At 38.5% G+C, this 24,319-nt stretch overlaps 1 protein-coding gene across 1 annotated transcript in view; it reads right to left on the bottom strand.

Moving 5' to 3' along the window:
* The window catches only part of SNAPC1 (small nuclear RNA activating complex polypeptide 1), a 30,291-nt gene extending 11,043 nt beyond the window's left edge, over positions 1-19,248 (bottom strand). The window contains exons 1-8 of the mRNA XM_065940989.1: positions 19,054-19,248; positions 15,952-16,111; positions 15,648-15,788; positions 14,599-14,703; positions 10,025-10,183; positions 8,450-8,518; positions 7,647-7,709; positions 3,455-3,599 (exon numbers count right to left, since the gene is read on the bottom strand). Of these exons, the coding sequence (XP_065797061.1) occupies positions 3,455-3,599; positions 7,647-7,709; positions 8,450-8,518; positions 10,025-10,183; positions 14,599-14,703; positions 15,648-15,788; positions 15,952-16,111; positions 19,054-19,181 (970 nt within the window). The 5' untranslated portion in view covers positions 19,182-19,248. The remainder of the gene's footprint in view (positions 1-3,454; positions 3,600-7,646; positions 7,710-8,449; positions 8,519-10,024; positions 10,184-14,598; positions 14,704-15,647; positions 15,789-15,951; positions 16,112-19,053) is intronic.
* Positions 19,249-24,319: the final 5,071 nt, after the last annotated feature.

Raw genomic sequence — 24,319 nt, 5'->3', positions numbered from 1 at the left:
AGTGATTTAGTTTATACGTGTGTGTGTGTGTGTGTGTGTGTGTGTGTGTGTGTGTGTGGTGTTGTTGCTCAGTCGTGTCCAACTCCTTGCGACCCCATGGACTACACAGCCTACTTGCCTCCTCTGTCCATGGAATTCTCTAGACAAGAATACTGGAGTAGGTAGCCATTCCCTTTTCTAGGGGATCTTCCTGACCCAGGGATCAAACCTGAGTCTCCTACATTGCAGGCAGATTCTTTACCATCTGAGCCATCAGGGAAGCCTTGATTACTTGATTATGCATGTTACTCTTTTTCAAGTCCATTTCTATTATAGTTTACTATAAGACTGAATATGCTTTCCTGTGCTATACAGTAGGACTTTGTTGTTTATCTATTTTATATTATAGTAGCTTTGTGTCTACATATGTATTTATTAACAAATGAATCATACTCTTCTTTAAAAAAACATTTTCACTAAGCAATGTATCAATATACTTTGGACATATTTTCATGTCAGTAACCAGCTTTTTAGGAACAGCAAAATATTCTTTATATGGACAAAAATTTTACGTACCCAATTTTTCAATGTTATACATTTGAGTTGTTAATAGTCTTTGCCATTTCAAATAATCCTGCAATGAATGTCCTCTGTATTTTTGTCACTTGGACAAATCCCTAGAAATCAAACATACTTTTCTACTTTAATGAACTTTTTGATTAAAGAGGATCTTTTTAGTAAGCACTTGAATCCATATATTAAGGTGAAGAATAACAAATTACCTCTGCTTCAACATATTTACAATACCTTCTGAGCTACAAAACTGGGGTTAGCTGGAATAGTTGAGTTATAATTAAAGATCTTAATTCTGATCACATTTTACTGTACTTTCTTTCTCATGGGTTAAATCCTCCCTAATACACCTAGGTAAATTCAATAACAAATCTCAGCCATCTTTAAAAGTTAATTTCAGAGTTTATGAAAATGTTTCAGGTAACTCCATTAAGTAAAAAAAAATATGGCTAGTGAAGGAAGTGATCTTTCACAAATTACATGTGTCAAATGCTTCAGATGAAAAGGAACTTTAATTTCTTTCCTAGCTTGCATCTGGCTCCTTCTTTGCTCTTCAGCTGCATAAAAAAACTGTTTTCCTGAAAGGAAAGAATATTATGTTTTGCCACTGATCTATCTCTCTCTTCCCACTTTTCTGGGCCTGAAGCTGCTGTCTCTAATCAAAGTGCTATCTCACTGTGCTTTCCAGCCGCTAGTGCAGGAGAAATCTTGAATAGCTTATGTACAAAACTGTTCTTAAATTTTATTTTGGTGAGGTTTCAGTGAGATCTATTAGGTATGTATCCTAAAGCTTAATTTGCTTAAAATGGACTCTCCTTTGGTGTGGTCTCTTTGGAGGTTGATTGAGAGAAAGAAAAACCAAGAAACTAATTGTTTTGATCTGAAAATTGATGTGTCTTTCTGAAATAAAGAAGCATTCTCTCCCCCCGCAAAGAAAAAAATTGTTTTCCCGATGTTTAGGGAAGTAGCTTGAACTCTCTGCTGCATTTAAATGAAATAAGATCAACTATTTATAAAAACTGCCTGTGTAGGCTTATAAAACTAAGTATCTTTGCTGATACCTTACAAAAAGCAACCAAATCTACCAAAAGTTAATTTTTTAAGTATAATCAAACTAATCCATCTTTACCCCACGTCCTCTGCTTTGATTTGAATTAATACATAATAAAACTCACCATTTTTAAGGTAGCACAGACCTAGGAGTTTAGATAAACGCAGTCACGCAAACACCACTGCAAGCAAACTAGAGAACAGATCATCACACCAAAATTTCCTCCCTGCCCTTTCGCGGTTATCACTTCTCTCCACTCCCAGTTCCGAGTCCCTGTAGATTCACCTTTTCCAGAGTATCTTATAAATGGAGCCATACTGTATACAGCTTTTCTTGTGTCTCACTTCTTTCACTTAGCACGGTACACTGAGATTTATCTGTGTTCTTAGATGTATCAATAGTTCTTTTATTCCTGAGTAGTAGTCAACTGTATGGTACATCACGTTTATTTACATAGTGTCCAGCTGAAAACATTTAGGCTGATTGCAATCTTTTGTAATTTGAATGAAACTGCTATAAACTTACATATACAAATTTTTGTGTGAATATAAGTTTTCATTTCTCTTGGGTAAAGATCAAGGAGTGGGACTGCTGTGTTATATGGTCAGTATATGTTTAACTTTATGAGAAACTGACAGTCTTCCAGAGTGACTATACCATTCTGAATTCCCACAAAAAATGTATGAAAGTTCCACTTAGCTCTAAAATATTTACTATCTGGCCCTTTATAGAAAGTCTCTTGACTCCCGACAGCTAGAGAATATTTTTTAAAATCAAGAATGGATGCTAGATGTAATCAAATGTTTTCTTGGGTAACTATTAAAATGAGTTCACATTTTCCCCTTTAACCTATTTATACAGCAAATCATATTGATAGATTCCTAACTGCACCATCCCTGCATCATAAAATGAATGTATACAATCAAGCTGTTCTATATCTTCTGATACATATAACTTAGAATTTTTTCATTAATACTTATGAGACTGGCCTAACAGCTTTCTTCACAATACATGCTAGCCCTGTAAAGAAAACTAAAAAACAAATTCTCCTTTGGAAGTATTTCTTAATTATCCTTAACAAATGTAGTATCTCCGCCTCTGAATTCTCAAAGCACTTCATTCATTAATTGATGGAACTTATCATATCTGGACTATATTAAAGGTAGTGAACTTAAATTCTCCCTCTACTATCTCAATACAGGAAAACAACATGCTAAAAGGCTATTAACATATCTTCATATACTGCTGCAGTGGCTTTCTGCGTGCCTCTTATATTAGGCACTAAATATTTAGTATGTTTCTAATACTTTTTTTCCCTTGAGCCTGCTAATGAGATTCCAACTTTATGTATGGTGAATATATTTGTGCAGTGCTTAAATTAAACTACCTGAGTACATATTCATGTTTTAAAATCCAAACAGCAAAGGTAACTTTATAAACTATTTCAAAAGAAAAGCAGGTACAGCTTAGTTAATACAGCTAATGGAAAATATGGTTTATAGAATGTGCTACTTATCATAACTTATTGTACATATAAGTTTGATTCACACACAAAAATTACTAATGAAGTATAATACGGATAATTCTAAACTGATTCTATAACCGTATCACTTTTGGACAAGTTATTTAATCTGTATGGGCCTAAATTTTATCATCTATGAAATGACCCAATTGTATGACTTCTAGGGTCCCTTTCAGTAGTAAGATTCCAAGAATCTAAGATAATTTATTTTTAATATTAATCTCCCAAGGTTCTTAAACAAGTATCTAATGCTTTTTAATAAAGAAAACATGGTGAGGGAAGACAGTACATAAGTCCCATTTTCCCTTTTTAAGGTTCTCAAAAGGTACCTCTATCTCTGGAAGACACTTTCCTTCCTGCTGGTTTCAACGTTTCTTTGTTTCTTCTTTTCCTAGTTGTTTTGGTTTGTACTTGGCTGGATTCAGAATCAGAAAAGTCAACTTTGACCTGACGGTGCCTTCTTGACTTTGATGCCTAAATAGTTGGAAATCTAATTAATTACAATGAATCACAAAATGAATCCAACAATACATCATTTAGGGAATGGCAAAACATTACTGCATGGCAAACAGAAGGGGAAAAAGGGGAAGAAGTGACAGACTCCCTCTTCTTGGGCCCCAAAACCATTGCGGACAGTGCTGCAGCCACGGGATCAGAAGACGACTGCTTCCTGGCAGGGAAGTGATGACAGACCTAGCAGTGTGCTGAAAAGCAGAGACATCACTCTGCCAACACAGGCCCAGTCAAGGCTACGGTCTTCCCAGTGGTCATGTGTGGTTGTGAGAGCTGGACCATAAAGAAGGCAGAACACCAAAGAATTGATGTCTTTGAACTGTGGTACTGGAGAAGACTCCTGAGAATCCCCTGGACAGCAAGGAGATCAAAACAGTCATCTTAAGGGAGATCAACCCTGAATATTCACCAGAAGGACTGATGATGAAGCTGAAGCTCCAGTCCTTTGGTCATCTGATGTGAACAGATGATTCATTGGAAAAGTCCCTGATGCTGGGAAATATTGAGGGCAGAAGGAGAAGAGGGCGTCAGAGGATGAGATGGCTAGAGGGCATCACCAATGCAATGAACATGAACTTGGGCAAACTCTAGGAGATGGTGAGGGACAGGGAAGCTTGAGGTGCTGCAGTCTATGTGGTTGCAAAGAGTAGGGCATGACTGTGCAACTGAACAACAGGTCACTTAGGGAATGACAAAACAGATAGACAAAGATGAGGAAAGATTTACAGAAATACTTGTCATAAAGTACTTACCATGATACTTGCTTGCTTAATATTTGTCACAGGTGTGTATACCCTTTTATCTTTATAACAGGAAGAGGTCCCTCCACCTGTCATCATCCTCTATTCCAACTGGGTTAAAACTTCCTTATTGGGTTAAATTGTTATAGATGCATGGTTGGAAGTGGAGGTAAAAAGGACAAGTATATTTTTCCCAGCTAACAACCTATTCTCCTTTTCTTCTAAAAACATTTTACTTTCCTTTGTTAACACCACGTATTTCAAGTGAAACTACTTTATGCCTGACTCTCCATATGGTCATGTGGTCCCAATCTAATCAAAATGAGCTTCACATCCCCAAGGCCACCAGGGGATGGGCGTGTGATCTGCCATCACTGATATAACTCAATTTTTGAAATCTGTTTAACTATTAGAAAGGAAAATTCTCCCTTTCCACTGAACTGAAAGCTGGGAAGGCTGGAGTTGTCACAAATACCACTTGAAGATAGTGAAAGCAATGTAAGAGATGAGAAATAGAGGTAGAGTCCCAGGACTTTTTAGCTGCATCAGTCAATAAATTCCCTTACTTGCTTAAGGAGAGCCCTAACTAACACAATTTTCAGTCAATGTCATCTATGTGGTACATGTAGTATCAACAGTTTAAAAGCTACCTTGCACTATATGTTAATTGTACCTCAGTAATTAAAAAAAATCACAACCATGCAATGACACGTTCTTATAAAAATTTATGGGGATTATAATTTAATTAATATTTTTTTAAATTATTTCATAATATCTTAAGAAATTAAACAACAACTAGCCTATATAATATGGAAATAGTTCTGGTTTAAAAGAATTTGGGATAATTAAGTTATTGTCCTGATGCTTTCATTCAAAACTGCAGTAAAGCAAATTGATAACACTCGACTAATCCATAGTCACTTTCACTTTTTTCATTTATTCCCTTTTATTTCAACAACCAGAGAATTATAGTAGTTTCCCACAGAATAAAGACACTTTCAGATTCATGAAAAAAACCCAGGGAAAAAATCCCAGAAAAAAATATGAGATAAAGCACGTAAGTTTATTGGTGCTCCTTCCTGAAACCCCACTAAAATTAGAGGAGAGGAATAAAAATGAATGAACTCACAAAAAAGAGATAATAGGAAACAACACAGCTGTAAACAAAACAACAACATTCTGGAGGTGGAAAAGTGATGGCTGACTTAGGATGAAGAAAGGTGAACAAGGAAAGCTGGTCCAAGTGGATCAGGAACTGGGGTCATTAAAAAATGTGCAGATATTGTTTATAATAGCCAAGACATGGAAGCAACCTAGATGCCCATCAGCAGATGAATGGATAAGGAAGCTGTGGTACATATACACCATGGAATATTACTCAGCTGTTAAAAAGAATTCATTTGAATCAGTTCTAATGAGATGGATGAAACTGGAGCCCATTATACAGAGTGAAGTAAGTCAGAAAGATAAAGAACATTACAGTATACTAACACATATATGGAATTTAGAAAGATGGTAACGATAACCCTACATGCAAAACAGAAAAAGAGACACAGAAGTACAGAACAGACTTTTGAATTCTGTGGGAGAAGGTGAGGGTGGGATGTTTCGAAAGAACAGCATGTATATTATCTATGGTGAAACAGACCGCCAGCCCAGGTGGGATGCATGAGTCAAGTGCTCGGGCCTGGTGGGCTGGGAAGACCCAGAGGAATCGGGTGGAGAGGGAGGTGGGAGGGGGGATCGGGATGGGGAATACGTGTAACTCTATGGCCGATTCATATCAATGTATGACAAAACCCACTGGAAAAAAAAAAAAAAAGTAGCAAAGCAAAAAAAAAAAGAAAAAAAAAATGTGCAGATATATGAACAATCTACAGAAGGAAGAGTATCCCATTTTCTAGCCTCAAAGCTGAACAACTGACCTCTTCCTGTACAAAACAGGTGAGCTCTCTGGAGAGGCTAAGCCAGAGCAGTTGAAGGCTTCTGACGGTACTAGAAAAGCTAAGAAAGGGGTGAAGCCTCTTACTGGAAGCAGGGGTGTTGAATGAAGTCTTTGGAAGGAATGAATGGTGAGCTTGTCAGTGGATTCTCTGTAGGCACCCGAAACACTGCCAGCTGGGCTTATTTACTACTTTCCTCCCCCAGCTTGCTCTCTGATAAATGGCTAGATCTAAGAAAAACATGGAGGCTAAAAGGCTCTATCTCTATATGGTGGTTTAGTCACTAAGTTGTGTCCGACTCGTGTGACCCCATGGATTGTAGCCCACCAGGCTCCTCTGTCCATGGGATTTTCCAGGCAAGAATACTGGAGTGGGTTGCCATTTCCTTCTCCAGGGGATCTTCCTGACCCAGGGATTGAATCCAGGTCTCCTGCACTTGCAGGCAGTTTCTTTACTGACTGAGCTACCGGGGTATCTCTGTATGACCACTCTTAAATATGATCTCAAGATCTTCAAAAATTTGTAAAAATTCACTAAAATGAAAGACAGAGAACAGAATAAACAAAAATAAGAACTCTGGAGGAAAAGGAAGAAACTTCAAAAAACTGTAATTAACATCCTCAAACAGATAAACATATTGCATCCAGGGGGAAAAGAAATAAGAAATCCACTTTTTAATTAATAACAGATTCAGAGAAAAGAAAAAAAATCTTAGTAATGAAAAAATGTCAGCAGAAATTTTAAAAATCCATTATAATAGTTCAGAAGATAAAGCTCTCTGAAAATAGATAAAAACAAAGAAGAAAATAAAAGTTCCAGAAAATAAAAAGAGCAAAACTGCAGCAAACAATTAGATCAGAGAGCATTTATAGAAAAATCCCTCAGAAGTGAAGGCTATCAGATCAAAAGGACGTCAATCCTAAGAGCCCAGGGCACTGGTGGAAAAAAAGATCTACACCAAGGTACATTATCATGAAAATCCAGAGCTCTGGGGATAAAGATAAAATTCTAAAACCTTTCATAATTAGGAATACTAGAAGCTGGAAGACTATTAGTAAAGAACAATGGCATCAAAATTCCAGGTAAATACCAGGAAAAAAATAACTAGAAGAGAAAAAAGTGAAAAAGAAGAGAAAAAGCTGCCTTTTGAGATCAGAAGTCCAGGGGCAGGAAGTGGTGGAGCAGGATTGCTCAACTGTATAAGCTAAACAGTATTAATAGATTTTTAAAATTATGCAAAGGTGTTACTCTGATGAAAAAATAAAAATGTGATTAAAAGAGCATCAAGTACATTTCTAAATTACCTTATTAAATAAATAACTTACCTGAACAACAACTGAAAAGGCCTTTGATTTTATTTTCGCTAATGATTCTGCCCTTTCACATCTCTGGAAGTAAAAACAACCCGGAAGGGGAAAAAGTTAAAATACACAAACATTAAGTAAAATCACGAATAATTAAGTTTGTTTTCTTTTTAATCAGACATAAGATTCAAGACAGAAGGTAGGGTAAAAGAAACTAACATTTATTGGACACATATTAAGTAAAGACACATAGACATCACTTTCTAACAGGGGCCATGATAACAACCCCATGGCTACTGATTGTTTTCATTCAAGATTTTAAAAGGATAAGAATGAAAGGCCTGAGCCCTGGTGACTACGCCACTCCCTCTTCATCTGTCTAGGCCCAAAGATGGCTCTCTGCCCCATACACTAAGACGGATGAGAACCTTGAAGGCAGAAAGCAGTAAAGAGTAGCTTAAGGTGCACGCTTGGTGGAAGACTGACAAGCAGGAAGGAAAAAGACAGCATTACAACAGTCCTCCCCTGGCCCTGCAAGGACTGAGGGCGCCTTCCGCCACCACCCGTCCCCTCTCTTGCTGAAGACGGTGAACATTCTCAGGCCCAGTCTATACCTCATGTGGTCTTTGACAAGGTTTCCAGTAGAGAACAGACTAGCTCTTCACAGAACCCATCTTAACAGAATTTTCTAATGTATGTATTAACATTATAATATTGACCACAGCGTGTTATGGTCAATACACAGAATCACAGCCACACAGAAAATGAAAAGAAGCTAACCAAACCTTTGCCCCAGAAGCAATCATATAATGAATTTTTCTGACCTCTGATTGTTGTGAATTTCTCTCAATCTTTTCTTCTCCACCTTTAACTTTCAGTTTTAAGGGTGGATTCTAAAAGATAAAGTAAGTTATATTTAACATTTACAATTCAAACCAACTAAAAATTAACTGAAAATTATTTTCAGAACAATGGAAATCATTTACTTAATTACTGAAAAACTAAAAGAATATTTCACAAGTATTGAAGCATGGCTCACCACCAGACATTAAGATCATGGTTAGGTTTCATTAGAATTATAAAATCAATAAAAGTAAATCCTAACTAATGAAAGATAATATGCAGATTTATGTGGCCATGAGAAAACTGGTTTATTCTCCTTTCCTTCAGGTTTTCAAAGGTCTTAGTCACGATCATTAAAATGAGTTAAGACAGTGCTACAAAAGATGTTTATGTAAGTGCCTAGGTCATCTGTGCAACCCAGCTGTAGCACTTAAAGTAGTCAAACATTCTAAAATGTGCTCTCATTAAAATAAATGTCCATAGAGGAAGCAAATTATTTCCTCCTTCCCAAGGCTGTCATCTCATCACTTTCCTTGTTCATCTTTTATAAAATTGAGTTTTGAGCCATTATCCATTATATAAGTCAAAAAGTAGCAACAAATCTCTCTGATATATAACACATAATGATGAAAGATAACACATAAAAATGCCTTTCTAGCATTTGTGAAGACATTAACACATTATTAAACACACAGTAAGTAATAAGAAATTACTTGTTTTTTTCTTTTATCTTTTTCCTAGAAGTATTTAGTAAAATCAGATGGAGTAGCGGTTTCAAAGGGAAATTTAGCAAGGTTGGCCTTCAGGTTTCCAGAGTTAAGTTTCTCTAGCTGAAAAGACTAACATGGAAGATGGGCAGCTCTAGCATCAGCATTTGGGTCAGAAAACTAAATGGAAGATGTGCATTGATGAGATCTGTAAACAGTCAAACCAAGGCAGGTAGAGCACTGGTGAAGAGAGAGCATGCGCTCTGTCACATGGGAGAAGCCACCGTGAAGTCTAGCCGTCCGCTGCCATGCAGCAAAGCAGGACCGCTATAGCCAAACCTCTCACCTTTAAGAGAAGTCAGATGTCTGGAATCTTAAGACCAAAAATATTTAAATGTTGGTAATTAGTTCAAGTTTTTAAAACATTAGGAACAGTGCTATGCAAAGGAAAAAAAAAGTTATGTGTAGGATTTGGCTTAAAGATGGCCTGTGTGCAACCTCCAGAGAATGCTAAATTCTAAAGATTGTACTAAATCCATGGTACGCCAAGATTATTTATTTCCCTATAATTATGTATACTACATAGTGTGTACATATACATTAGATGGATATTATTTAACTATATGTTATATAGTTGCAATTATAATAATATATTATTACACATAAAACCCCTTTGTAAGGTTAAATAACATCACCTAGCTACTAACTGGTAAAGCTGAAACTAAAGAAGTTAGGCCCGCCACATCTTCGTTTCACAGGAGGTAGCCACTAAATGAGGCTGCCTCTCATCACCCATGTCCAGCCAGTCATGGACGACGCAAATGCAAAGGTGATATATCAGTTACAAACCTTTCTGTCTTTGTGCCACTGCTGATGCTCCAAAACTATGTTCTTGATATTGTCAAAAAAATCATCTTTTATCAAGTTGAGGGATTTTTCCGGATTGGATTTGTCAGCTGAAATTACATGTTTCATTCTCTGATAATGGTCATGAACGTTCATCATTTCCTACAAGTGAAAAGATGAGTCCTTTAATTCAGTTTTCGAGGAGAAATGCACCAACGCAAATAAAATAAAATCACCTTCCAAAGTGACAGAGTTGAGAAGGAATAACTTATTACTGTATATTTAAAATAATATAACTATGCAAACCAGTAAATTATTAATGAAAAGTCTGCTTTCCAGAAATATGGAATTACGGAATTCAACTCAATAAACTTTAATAAATATACAAAATATGGAGAGATGATGGGGAAAGTCTAATATAGGATTGCGTTCCTGGATGTAACAAAACTTATTTGTAGTATAGCATATCTTTAAATATTACTCCTAATAATTAAGATCACATTTTTATTTCATATTGTCACATAAAGGATATTTACACAATCCTTTATATTCAGTTGGGAATTCCTATCTCATAACTCTCACCCAATCCTCCAGAGATGTGCTGATTTCAGAAATCTCAAAGCTCTTGTGTCTATCTCCATAAGCTTCTTCATTACTTCAGTGATAAGATTCAAGATTAAATGAAATAGTGATTTATGACACCATTTGAGGCATAATTATTAGTTAGATCTTCTTACTCAAGAAACCTCCAGACAAATGGGCAGGTCTACAGGGTAAACAGAAAGACAGCCTATGGCAGGCAGACAAGAATCACATAAAACCAGCACTGACGCTCGGCTCCAAGACCAGCAGAGAACTATCCCTCACTGATTGTTACCACGTCCTCTGAGTCACCCCCAAGTTAGGCTAGTCAGTGCATTTCTAGGAGATTTTGATGGACTTGATCAACATCTGTTCAAGGAATTCAAAACTGCTGAGGAGTGCTGAGTGCTTACACATGCGGGATCTTCAATGGGGAAGAGTGTCCTGACGTGGGGAGCCCCTAACATTTTAGGTGGTACACTGTGCTGTATTCCCATGATTTTACATGCACTTTTACAATACAGGACAAAGACAACGAGCTTGGGGCTGAGACCTGTCACTTGCTGGACTGTGACCCTGAACAAACCCCTCAGTCACAGTCACGTTCCACGTTTGCACAAACACAATGCAGATGTATTAAGTGAGCTTACACCAGTGGAAGTATTCTGTGAATGTAAAACACTACACAAAATCAAAGGATTAAGAAATAAAAGGTAGTGTAGGGCTTTGGGGCTTTACACACTTGGACATTCAACTCCAGTGTCTGTACCTTACGCTATACAAATTACTTAACTTCTCTGAGTCTCAGTTTTCTTGCTTTTAAAACTGGGAAAACACTACCTCCTCTGCAGGACTATTATGATAATTAGTGAAATAACATACAAAAAACCTTCACCATAGTTCCTGACACACAGTGAATACTCACCATATAATGCCATTATTATAATGTTATAAATGAAAAAAACAGATTCAAAAGTGAAATGACTTGCTAAAGGGCATATATAAGTAACAGAGTTGGAATTAATCAGATCCTTTAAAAAATTGTAATTATGTATGGTGATGGATGTTAACTAAACTTACTGTGGTGATTATTTGACAATACATATAAATATTGAATCATTATGTTATATACCTGAAACTAAGACAATATTATATATCAATTATACCTGAATTTTTTAAAAAATCAGCTACTTTGATTCAATCTTCTAGTCTCTTGTTTTATTAAACCTCCTTAATCACAAAAGATAACTGAGAGGCAGAATCACAATCAGAATTCAAATACGCTGACATGAAGACTTAAGAGCATTTGCAGGAGAAGGAAAACAGAAAAATAATCAATTTAGGGATTATCAGTGAAAATGAGGAATAGGCTATGAAGATCCCCTGGAGAAGGAAATGGCAGCCCACTCCAGTAATCTTGCCTGGAAAATCCGATGGATGGAGGAGCCTGGTCGGCTACAGTCCATGGGGTCACAAAGAGTGGGACATGACTGAGCGACGACGAGAACAGGAAAAATACAGCCAACACAAGTACAGAAGGAAAAGGCCTTCAAAGCAGATCTGTGGCAAGCCAAAAATGCTGGATAAAGTCAGGATGGCTTCACACAGACTTCTCCATTCCTAGAAGCTTCCACAAAAAGGCATTTCATAGCCTGGCCCTTCTGACCCTCCTCTCCAATCACAAAAGAATATCGCTTTACGCATCACCCCAGCTCTGTTCCCTAAAACCTCCCATTATCTACTTGCTCACATGTACAATTATTTAACAGAGGAACCTTTAATTAAAGAGCTTCAAATGAATAATAAAAATGTTTAAGAAGGCATATTGAAAAAAATTAAGGTTCTACCACCAATTAGTCAACAATCAAAAATTACAACCAACTGGGTTCAAATCATCTTTTTTTCATTAAGAGAATACTAATAAGAACAACATCCTGCTGTTCAAAAACCCCCTCTGGCTCTCTCTTTATAATTTACATCAGTACTCCTTGGCAAATCCTTTCTGGCATCCCCAAATCTTTTATTCTTCATGCTACTCCAAACTTCCTCGATTCTCGGCTCCAGCAGGAGGCCCTCTCTTAAAGTTAAGGCTATTGGGTCTGTTTGCTTTCTGCTTCTCTTCTTCACAATTATCAGTCCATTTCCACTTCCTTCCCTCAGGTTTCCAAGGAAGAAGTGCCTTCTCCAGCTCAAAGGAATCTCTCCACCCAGCTCTTGGTCACCAACCCACCACCTCCTCCACAGAAGGGACCTCATAAGTTCATTTCTACACAAAATCTCCTTCTAATAGCTCCTTACCCCAAACCTAAACATATACTCTAATTTTCTCCAATCTCTAAAACTTTTCAATGATTCCCCTCTCCCCAAAAGATTCTCCCCATAAATTCCCTCTATTATGCAAAGTTTTTTTCCTATCTTTATTTTTACACATGACCTTCTCCCACTTCTTTTCTGCTCAGCTGCTAGAGGGCAAAGATCTTAATTTTTGTCATACTTCACTAGACATCTGCAAATGATACCTTTCCAACCCCAGTCCCAGCTCAGACAAGGTCTCTGCTGTCCAACAGGCACTGCTACAGAACCTTAGTCAATTGCTTCCTAACTTAATGTCTAAGTGCCTCAGTTTCCTCAACTTTTAATCTGGGATAAAAACATCTTCTGTAAAAAAAGAAAAAAATAATAACTAAAATTTGTTTAAAGCACCTCTTTTGCAGGGATGTTGCTGAGGAGTAAAATATTGATAATACACACAAAACATCTTGTATCGCTCCTGCACTACACCATGTTGTCTTTAGATACTTAGTAAATAATTTCCTTCTGTGTAATTCTTAACATTCTAGGTATATGAACACCTTTGTCAATCTGAGGATAGACTACCTCATCCTCACCAAGTGTCCATACATACAAAAAATTTACATACAATTTAGAGGGGGAAAAGGATCCATGGACCTTCTCAAGGCTATCCATGGACCCCTGATTAACAATTCTTGCTCAAAACTGAAGTTGGTATACAGAGCAGACCCAGAGTGCTTTGAAAAATCAACCTGACAGCTGAAGCTATGAGAACATGGTAGCATCTAGGACACAGAGAAACAGTTGAGCAAATCAAAGATCTGATCCCTTTTTCACTCTTTATATAGGAAAAGACTGAATAGGGGGTTGAGGGGGAAGTAGTAACATTTACTAAGCATCTACTATGTGCCATAGGCCACACTCAGCACTCTTCAGGAATAATCTGGTCTCAACTCTTACAAGTGGATGAATAAGGGTTGTAATCATAATATTAAAAAGAGGAGGAAACTAAGGCTCAAAGAAATGAAAAAAACACAACAAGTCCCCCACCTGCTCACACTCACTCTACATACTTTCTATGGTAGAAAACAGGAATGGATCACTAATTAGAAGGCTGCAACCCTTTAATAGGGTTTTGTTTTAACCTCGGGGCAACTTTCCCACTCAGGTAAAACTCTCTGTGACTATTTATCAATGCAAAGGATTTTCCTGCATACTGCACATCTCAAAATACTGAAATACATTAGACTGAAAAGCTGTTTCAAGACTGTAACTCTTATCTATTATTCTTAACTTCAAATTTTTGTTTTATCAAAATAAACTATTTTCAATAGTGGGTTTTTACTCAAGCATTGTAAAAGGGAACTTAGGAAATGAACATATATTGTTAAAAAAAAAAATAAAGTCACTAAATTCTTGTTTTATAATATATCTAAAGTAAAATACAAATGGTAGTTTCAGTATTTGAATCCCAATATCCTTAGTCCAAGTCCAGTCTTTTACATCTATTTCTCACTCTTTCAAAATTTATTCCAGAAATTTTGATATATTTAGGGTAAAGTATTCCTGACACTTGAGAGAAGGTAATAGCATTCTATGATTAGAAAAATTTTCAGTATCCAGTAGATGAAGGTATAAACTCAATATACAGTTAACAACAAAACAGTTTTTAAAAAATTTTAAGAACATAAAAGCAAATTTACCTCTAATACATCAGAAGTGATAAGTTTCATTACACGATCATTTGGGTCCTTAAATTCTTCAGTAATCTCAGTTCGTTGCATTTTTTTCTTCATTCTGTATGACAGCTAAATAATAATGTCTTTTAAAATAGATGCTTTAAAAGATATATTTTAGGTACTGTAAGTAAGCCAGCAATAAAAATCATGTATAAGTAAATATGGGCCAAACAACAAAAAGAAAAACCATTCTAAGTATGTATTTACTAAATAAGTAAGTACATACTTGCTCTGAAAAATGTATTTTTCAAAGACTGTTAAACAACTTTTGAAATAACCCTTAAGATGCCAGGCCACAGGCTTACAAATTCAGAGAAGTTACGTGATTTGTCAACTGACAGAACTAGAACCTTTTGATTAAAATGCTCTTTCAATCTAGCATCTGAAAGTGTCACAAGACTGAAGAAATATATAATAGTGGAAGTTTCAACTTTTCACTAACTGGCATTAAAATCCCTCAAGTTCTCTTCAGTAGCCCCTCTGATGTCTGAATAAAGGCATAAGCAAACGCAGATACCCATCTAACTTCTTCTTCTAACCATCTACTTAATGGACAACACTTAGAAATATTACATTATTAGGAGAGACTGAATTTTGCTTTCACAAAAAAGTAATCAGAAAGCATTTTTTTCCTCTTTCCTTTTTTCGGCCATGACACACAGCTTGTAGGATCTTAGTTTCCTGACCAGGGAATGAACCCAGACCCTCAGCAGTAATAGTCTGGAGTCCTAACCACCGGATCACCAGGGAAATCTTTTTTCTTTTTTTTTTTGGCCATACCACATCGCATGTCGGAATCTTAGTTCCCTGACCAAGACCTGGGATTGAACACATGCCCCCTGAATTGGAAGCATAGAGTCTTAACCACTGGACCACCAGGGAAGTCCAAGAAGCCTCTTCTCAAGTATTGGGAAGGATATAATACTCTTTCCACTTTCTGGAGACTGAGGCACTTTACGGACAATGAAGCAGAATTTCTCATTCTGAAAAACAATCTCCTTCAGATAACACACCAATTTGGGCATTGCTGTAAAGTGAAATGCTCTGTCTAGTCGCAGTCTCCTGAAAATATAAGCTGCATCAAAATGTTGTGCATTTATCAAATCTTGCTGAAATTTTAAAATTTCATCCCAATCCTTCAGGGCAACTCTAATCTGCAAACAAGAGGAATAAAAAAATTGTTAGCAAATGCAAATCTTTTTCCACAAATATATTATAATTTTGAAACACTGGCTTTTCTCTTTAAAACCAGTTGGCTATGAAAATATTGCACCTGTTTCATATTTCCACTGGAGGAAAACAACTCACAAATGTTACCTTTTGTTTTGGTTGACACAGTTGCGTGTTATATAATCCATATAGCAGATACAAAGCACCAACTCTGATCTGGAAGGTGTATGGAGGTAAAAAATATCGCCAAGCCGAAGTCAAAGCTTCTTTTGTAAACGTGTTCTTTTCTAAATTTCTCATTCTACCACTAGAAAGCAAAGAGAATCTATATTATGACTATGAAAAAAAATAACAGAAGAAGTATATACTTATTTAAATAGCCACTGCTAGAAAGCGGATGGGCAATCCACACCTGATCCTTCCATGATTCAAGGATAAAGACCTAATTTTCTGCTGTGCATCTTACACTGAGGCCCGAGGTACTCTTATCAAGCACCTTCCAAAAGCATCAACTTTACTGCTGAATTGGGAGCAAAAGGAGTAGGATTACAACTAACTACTGGTTTAAGAATTTTAAATATGCAATATACTAAAATAACCACGGTAATGTTACAGAATAAAATACAAAGATCAGGTTCATTTTGACAAAGCGGATTGACCTAGAGGGTATTATGCTAAGTGAAATAAGTCAGACAAAGACAAGTTTTGCATAATCTCACTGCGAGTCCAATCTAAAAAACAAAGAAACAAAACAGAAACACATCAACAGAGAGCACGATGATGGATGTCAGAGGGGAAGAGGGTAGATGGATGGGCAAAATAGGTGAAGGGGATTAAAAGATACAAACTTCCAGATACAAAACAAGTAAGTCACTGGATATAATATACAGCATAAGGAATAAAGCCAATAAAAATAATACTTCAATAATTTTGTATGGTGACAGATGGTTACTGAACTTGTGGTTGATCACCTGTAATGCATTTGACTGTGGAATCACTACACTGCACATCTGAAACTAACATCTTGTAACTCAACTATCAGTCAGTCAGTTCAGTCTTCTCAGTCATGTCTGATTCTTTGTGACCTCATGGACTGCATGCAGCATGTCAGGCTTCCCTGTCCATCACCAACTCCCAGAGCTTGCTCAAGCTCATGTCCATCGAGTTGGTGATGCCTCCCAATCATCTCATCCTCTGTCATCCCCTTCTCCTCCTGCCTTCAATCTTTCCCAGCATCAGGGTCTTTTCCAATGAGTCAGTTCTTTGCATCAGGTGGCTAAAGTATTGGAGTTTCAGTTTCAGCATCAGCCCTTCCAATGAACATTCAGGACTGATTTCCTTTAGGATGGACTGGTTGGATCTCCTTGCAGTAGTCCAAGGGACTCTCAAGTCTTCACCACCACAGTTCAAAGGCATCAACTCAACTCAACTATACTTCAATTAAAAAATATATGTGCATATTAATATATAATGGTGATTTTCCCCAGTAGCCTCAGGGGGGTCCTAATCTGTTCTTGAAACATTTGGGTGAAAAAGTTGGAGAACCACAGCACAATGTAACCCTCCTCCGCCTCCTCCTCCCAATTCTGCAGGAAAAAAGTTCACCAATGTAAACAGCAGGGTAACAAAGGAGACCCCACTATATTCCAAAGCCTGGGCCCTCTAAGTAATGAATATACTACAAGAATGAAAAATACCTATTACAGTACTGGCAACCAAAGCAATTTCTAAAGAAAATACACCACTCCTTAAATAATCTCTACTTGCTTTCTCATTTTAGTTCCTTCTTAATTAAATTAGAAGATGGGGCAACCACAGCAAAATTTTTCTAAACCACTTTTCCCAAGAGGGATACAGCGAAAAAGATCACGGGTTTCAGAAACAGTAAGACATACTGGTTTCAGTACCTGCTGTACCACCTACTAGTTGTGTGATCATGGAAAAAATTAACCTTTTTAAATCTCAATTTCCTCATCTATAAAACAAGGATAATTACTGATCTCAGAGTTGTTCTATGGATTACATACAGCTATAAATGCATTACATTTAGTACCAGTAAAAAAAAAAGAAAAAAAACAACGAGTTCCTCTCCTTTCATTAATTGTACAACAAACGGTTCTCCATTCTCCATCCTCTGCAATGGACAAACTATACAGGTACTTATTTTACATCAACAAGGAGAAAAAAGAGAATGCTCACATTTTATTCAGCAGAACATAAGAGTTACAATCACAAGGACTCATTCATTTTATTAATTTAGCATTTCAAGTATTATGCTAATGGAATACTAGATCCATCCAGTCACTGTCCTCAAAGAGCTAAGTCTAGTGGAAAGAAAATTTACAATAGTAATAACGAATATTTCTTGAGCACTTAAGAGTGCACTTATTATCACAATCAGTAGAGGACTCTGACCACATTCAGGAAGTGGGGCTCCATAATCCATGCTTCCCACCACTACACTATACTCCCTTCTGAACTACACAGTTAAAATGTGATTAAGTCAAGAGGTAAAATAAGCACAAAGTGCTACAAGAAAAAGAGCATGAACACCTTATTTAGTCCAGAAGGGCTAAGGAATGTTTCCCTGAAGAACTGTCACAAGAGTTTAAACCTGAATAAAGAATAAGGTAGCCAGGCAAAGGCAGTTGGGGTAAAGGTCCAGACTGAGGAAATCCATCTACCAGCCATGGAGTGGGCTGGTAGATGAAGCTGCAACGCTGGGCAAAGGCCAGTCACGAAGGGTCTTGCCAACCTTGTTAGGGAATCTGAGCTGTACTCAGAGGCAACGGAAACCATTTAAGGGTGGTATGAAAGGCCGTGACATGTTCAAATCTGCACTTTACAACTTCAGCGGTTGTATGAAAAATGAATTCAATCATGCGGGGTTTTGTCTTTGCTTGTGTGTTTGTCTTTAAACATAGAGTTGTAAGAAAACAAAACTAGACGGAGGGCACACGACGGTAATCTAGGTCAGGATAAGTAGTGGAGGCAGAAGAGTGGAGAAGGGCGGCCAGGTAGAGCTATACATATCTGGGAGGAGGCCGCAAAATGGATGGATGAAACCCAAGCCAACGAAATCGCCCAGGGAAAACGTGGAGCCAAGCACAGATGACGGCCCAGGAGAGACGAAGGCAGTGTTCAGACTGCAACTTAGCTCAGCCCTTCCCAGGTGCCGCAAAGCGAAAGGGATGGAAGAAACTCGTTAGCCGCCCCTGAACAGAGAGAGGCGGGACAAGAAACACCCACCAGAAGATGGTTCCAAACTTCATACTTCTCCAGAGCTCAGTGAAGTCCTCGAAGCGCACGCTGTCCATCTCCTGGAAGCGGCTGAGCAGGGCCTCGCAGTCGTCCTTCAAGCCTGCAGAAGACCCCATGTCTGCAAAGCAAACACGCCACGCGCATGGTAGCTGCAGCCGCCGGCGGTAGCCGAGGAAACGAGGCTCTGAGCCCCACCCACTACGACCTGACGCACACGCTCTCCGTGACGCGTTTCCGGCCGCTTCAACTCCACCCCCAGCCGGATCTACCCAAGCTTTCGCGTTGTTTTCTGCGCCTGCGCAATCGTTTGCCTCAGGAGCTCAGATCTCTTAGAGAACTGAGGTGGGCGCGATTAATTTCAGTAAATAAGTTTACTCCTCAGGGGACCTGTGAGCCAAAGAAGGATTTTAGACCTGTATTATACCTTATACCAATCACTATTACACTTACCATCTCTCCCCTTTAAAGTGATCCTAGGGTGACAAGTCAACTTTTACACCTAAGAAGGAACATCTCCCAACTTCAAGCCACTGCCTCTTGGATATAGGATCCAAAGAGGGTTTACTGAGTAGACTGGACTTCAGAGGCGGGCATGGCAACCCACTCCAGTATTCTTACCTGGAGAATCCCATGGACTGAGGAGCCTGGTGGGCTATAATCCACAGGGTCGCAGAATCAGACAGGATTGAAGTGAATTGAGGACACACCCACGCAGACTGGACTTCCTCTCGTAGGCTATCATACCTGTGCTTAACGTGTGGCTTTCTGGTTGTAGCCTTAACACCCTTCACTCTTGAGAAGTTCTTGTAAATATCCCACCACCACCACCACCACGGTCTAGCACATTACTTAGCAAAAAGTACTGTATCTGATTTTGTTGTGTTCTGTCGCTAAGTAGTATCTTTTTTGACCCCGTGGACTGCATTACTGCCAGGCTTCCCTGTCCTTGATTATATCCGAGTTTGCTGAAACTCATGTCCATTGAGTTGGTGATGCCATCCAACCATCTCATCCTCTGTCGACCTGCCCCCCTCCCCCCGCCCCCCACTCCCCCGCTTCTCCTCCATCTTTCCCAGCATCAGGATCTTTTCCAATGAGTCAGCTCTTGGAGTCTGGTGGCCAAAGTATTGGAGCTTCTGCTTCAGCATCAGGCCTTCCAATGACTATTCAAGAGTTGATTTCTTTTAGGATTAACTGGTTTGATCTCCTTGGTGTCCAAGGGACTCTCTAGCGTCTTCACCAGCACCATGGCTGAATCCGTCAGGAGCTGGCTATCAAGTAATATTTTGTACTTTTCACTATTTCTGTGATTGCAAATCATGCTATTCTTATTCTTTTGGAGAGTTATCCTAAAAGTATAAGGGCTGTCTGTAACTTTCCTTATCATTCATCTTTTTTTTTTAAGTTATGTAATATGCATTATAAAAAAAACTTATGTAACATGTCTGAATAAGACGCATAGCAGGAATATGAACACCTGTGTACCTTCTACATGTATAGGAACTGGAACGTGACCAACACCTTTCACATAAATCTCTGATTCCTCCTTTATTCTGCCTCTGCCATTATTTTAATAACAACTACCTTATTTTGTTTCTCATTCTCTTGTAAATATTTTATCACATGTGTTGAGATCTCTAAACAATATATTGTTTACTTGTGGTTGATTTTGAGCTTTACTGTAACGGTGTTGCAATTTCTAATACATAGTCTTTGAATTGTTTTTTAAGTTTAATAGTGTTTCTGAGATTCATTTATATTATTTCTCATAGCTGTAATTCATTTATTTTCATTACTTCCTAATATTCCACTGTGTGACTATACAGTTTATTATTTCCTCATTGAAAATTTAATTGGGTTCCAGATATTGCTGTTATAAACCATGTTTTATGAACACTTTTTCCTCTCTTATTTGTAGGATTGCCAGATAAAATACATGAGACCAAATCAAATTTGAGTTTCAGGCCAACTAAAAGAATTATTCATTGTTCATCTTAAATACAGTTTCATTGAGTACCCTTTATTTTTGTTGGTTTATTATGGATTTCTACTTACATGTTGCAGGAGTGTGGAGTATATATGTATGAGGAATTATTAGATGATAGAGTGCAAATGTAAAACTTAACAAGATTTATACTTTACTATCAGTGAAAAAGTTGGCTGAAAGCTCAACATTCAGAAAAGTAAGATCATGGCATCTGGTCTCATCACTTCATGGGAAATAGATGGGGAAACAGTGGAAACAGTGGCAGACTTGATTTTTGGGTGGCTCCAAAATCACTGCAGATGGTGATTGCATCCATGAAATTAAAAGACGCTTACTCCTTGGAAGGAAAGTTATGAACAACCTAGATAGCATATTAAAAAGCAGAGACATTACTTTGCCAACAAAGGTCTGTCTAGTCAAGGCTATGGTTTTTCCAGTGATCATGTATGGATGTGAGAGTTGGACTGTGAAGAAGGCTGAGTGCCGAAGAATTGATGCTTGTGAACTGTGGTGTTAGAGAAGACTCTTGAGAGTCCGTTGGATTGCAAGGAGATCCAACCAGTCCATCCTAAAGGAGATCAGTCCTGGGTGTTCATTGGAAGGACTGATGTTGAAGCTGAAACTCCAATACCTTGGCAAGTCATGCGAAGAGTTGACTCATTGGAAAAGTCCCTAATGCTGGGAGAGATTGGGGGCAGGTGGAGAAGGGGAGGACAGAAGATGAGATAGCTGGATGGCATCACCGACTCGATGGACATGAATTTGGGTAAACTCCGGGAGTTGGTGATGGACAGGGAGGCCTGGCTGCAGTTCATGAGGTCGAAAAGAGTCAGACATGACTGAGCGACTGAACTGAACTGACCAGTGAATAAGCATTCTCATTTCAGCCAAATCATCTTAGAAACTTGGTATCTAGTTCTGGTCTTAAAATGCATTTTCCTCACAAAGTCAAAGGAGCAATGGAACTCTCTGGAACCTCTTTTAACAAGGGCACAAATCCCATTAACGTTTCATCCTGAAGACCTAATCACCTCCCAAAGTCCCCATCTCCTAATACTGAGCTATCATCTTGGATGTTAGATTTCAACATATGAATTTTGAGGTGGCACAAACACACAAAACATAGCAAACACCTTGGGCTCACTCAAACCTCAGAAACTGTTCTTTGAATAAATAGATTTCACTGGAAGAGCTAGAAAATGGTCCTATTTCCCCCATTCTTCTGGTCATTTCTTCTCTGGTCTGTGTCACACGAGATCCTCTCCCACCCTCAATCATGTGTGTGTTGTCCTTGTGCAAGCAAAGTGGAAGGTTTTAGGAACAATCAAAGATGAATCAGATGGGAACCTTGCTCTGAAGGAACTCAGTTTAATAAGGGAGAAAAGACACACATAAGTGATCACAGAATGCTGAAAAATAATCAGAAGTAAGCAAGGGCTTAAGGTGATGTTCATAGGGCTGGCAAATATTAGCAGCTTAATTTGCCTAGAAAGAGGCAAAGCACCTACCCAGGCTCTCCAGGCTCCTCTCTAATTGGTGATTGCCTCTAATTTTACTTCAGTTTGGTTTTTGCTTTAAATAGTCTACCTGCAGGCTGGGCAGTCAGGCAAGTTTATAAAGACTTACCCCAAAGCTTGTCCAGTAGTCCTGTTCAAGTAATCATAAGCAGTTCTGTGTGGAAGCATTAAAATTTTTTTTTCAAAGAGCCAGTAATATTGTCCAGAAATATATGGAAAAGATCTCTACATAAAATAGTGTTTCTTAATGTTTTAATATTCCAAAGATCCCTAAAGAATATTTGACTTGACAGTATTCTAGCCTACTTGTCAGGCTACATATGCAATTTTTAAAAATGCTTTTGTGATAAACATTAAAGCATACCACTCTCCCAAACCTCCAGCCTGCTCTCCTCTGTGAAAGAATCACCACTTTACAGTGATTAAACATCCCTAAGATGAAAAGAGTTGTAGCACTCTCCCTGAAGGGCACTTCTCTAATTAAACACACACAGAGACAGGCCACAGATCAGTTTTTATTAGGAAAAAAATATTCACAACACCTCAGCCACATTTTTAAAATGTCAAATAAGAGAATATTTAATGTCCTACTTTTTAGGTAATTCTATTTGAAAAAACATAAATAATGAATTTTCCTGAAAACAAAATATAAAACGTAGTCAGCTGAGGATATACAGAGGGTAATTTATTCTAAACAATACCTTGCCCCGCGCTTTACAACAGACTGCGTAATCATAAACTAATTACAGATTAAATTTAAGGCCCCGAGCTTTTCCACTTTCCGTAAACTCACTACCCTTCTGTCCAGAAAGATTATCTTCTCCCAAAGGATTCTCAGGGTGCAGTCACACAAAAATTCAAAAAACAGGACAGGCAAAAAAATCAAACCAACAATAAAAACCCACGTAGGGAAGCTATAGAAATTAATCAGGCCTATCTCAAATGCTTAATTTAAAATAAACGAAGTCTCTGATGCCTTAAGGTTAATATCTTGAAATAAACACACAACTCCTCTATTTTTGACAAGTTATTAGTAGATGGGGAGTGATTTTTTAAAAGTCTTACATAGCTATTCAATCTTTTAGGCAACCCCTCGGTATTTCTCTGTTCTACAGAGCTGAGGCTCACACTCCAAAGCATCTGCTTAAGAGTTCAGAACAGTTCTAACTACAGCAATTCCTGTCTCCGTCCTTCAGCTCTCTCCGCCACCACCTCCCCCTCTCCTTCCGCAACCCCAACATCCAAAGCGACCAAGTTTAAGAAAAAGCGGGCAGCAAAATCCGACGAGTCTCGGAAGGCAACAAGCAGCTCGGAGCCTTCGCGCCAGGGCCTCCGCTCGATCACCCGCCCGCGCGCGTGCTTCCAAAGGCCGGGCGGGGCAGCGCCTCCACATGCTCTCCCACACGTAGGCGTAAGCCTGGGGCTGCGGCTCCACGCGCCGCTCCTGCCGCCTCGCGCCGGCCCCCAGTCCCGGGGAGGGGCCAGGGCTGCGGTGCTGCGCCCCAGCACGTACTGGGGCGTGGCCTGCAGGGCGGCGGGCGGGGTTTGGGGAAGTTTCTTTGGGCGGCTCACGTTTCACATCCTTATCATGTAGGCATTAGGGCGCAAGGAACAGAAGGGGTAGCCGGTCACTTCCGCATCCTAGCTATTTTCCCCGCTGAGGGTCTGATCACTGCCGCTCTCAGGCACCTGTCTTTCCTCTCCGTCCGGGAATGGAGCCAAGAAAAGGGAATAAAAGAAATTAAATAGT

The sequence above is a fragment of the Muntiacus reevesi genome, chromosome 7 (genome assembly GCF_963930625.1).
Source record: "Muntiacus reevesi chromosome 7, mMunRee1.1, whole genome shotgun sequence".
Lineage (NCBI taxonomy): Eukaryota > Metazoa > Chordata > Mammalia > Artiodactyla > Cervidae > Muntiacus > Muntiacus reevesi.
Note: the sequence above shows the minus strand (reverse complement) of the source record. Positions and strands in the feature narration are given on the sequence as shown.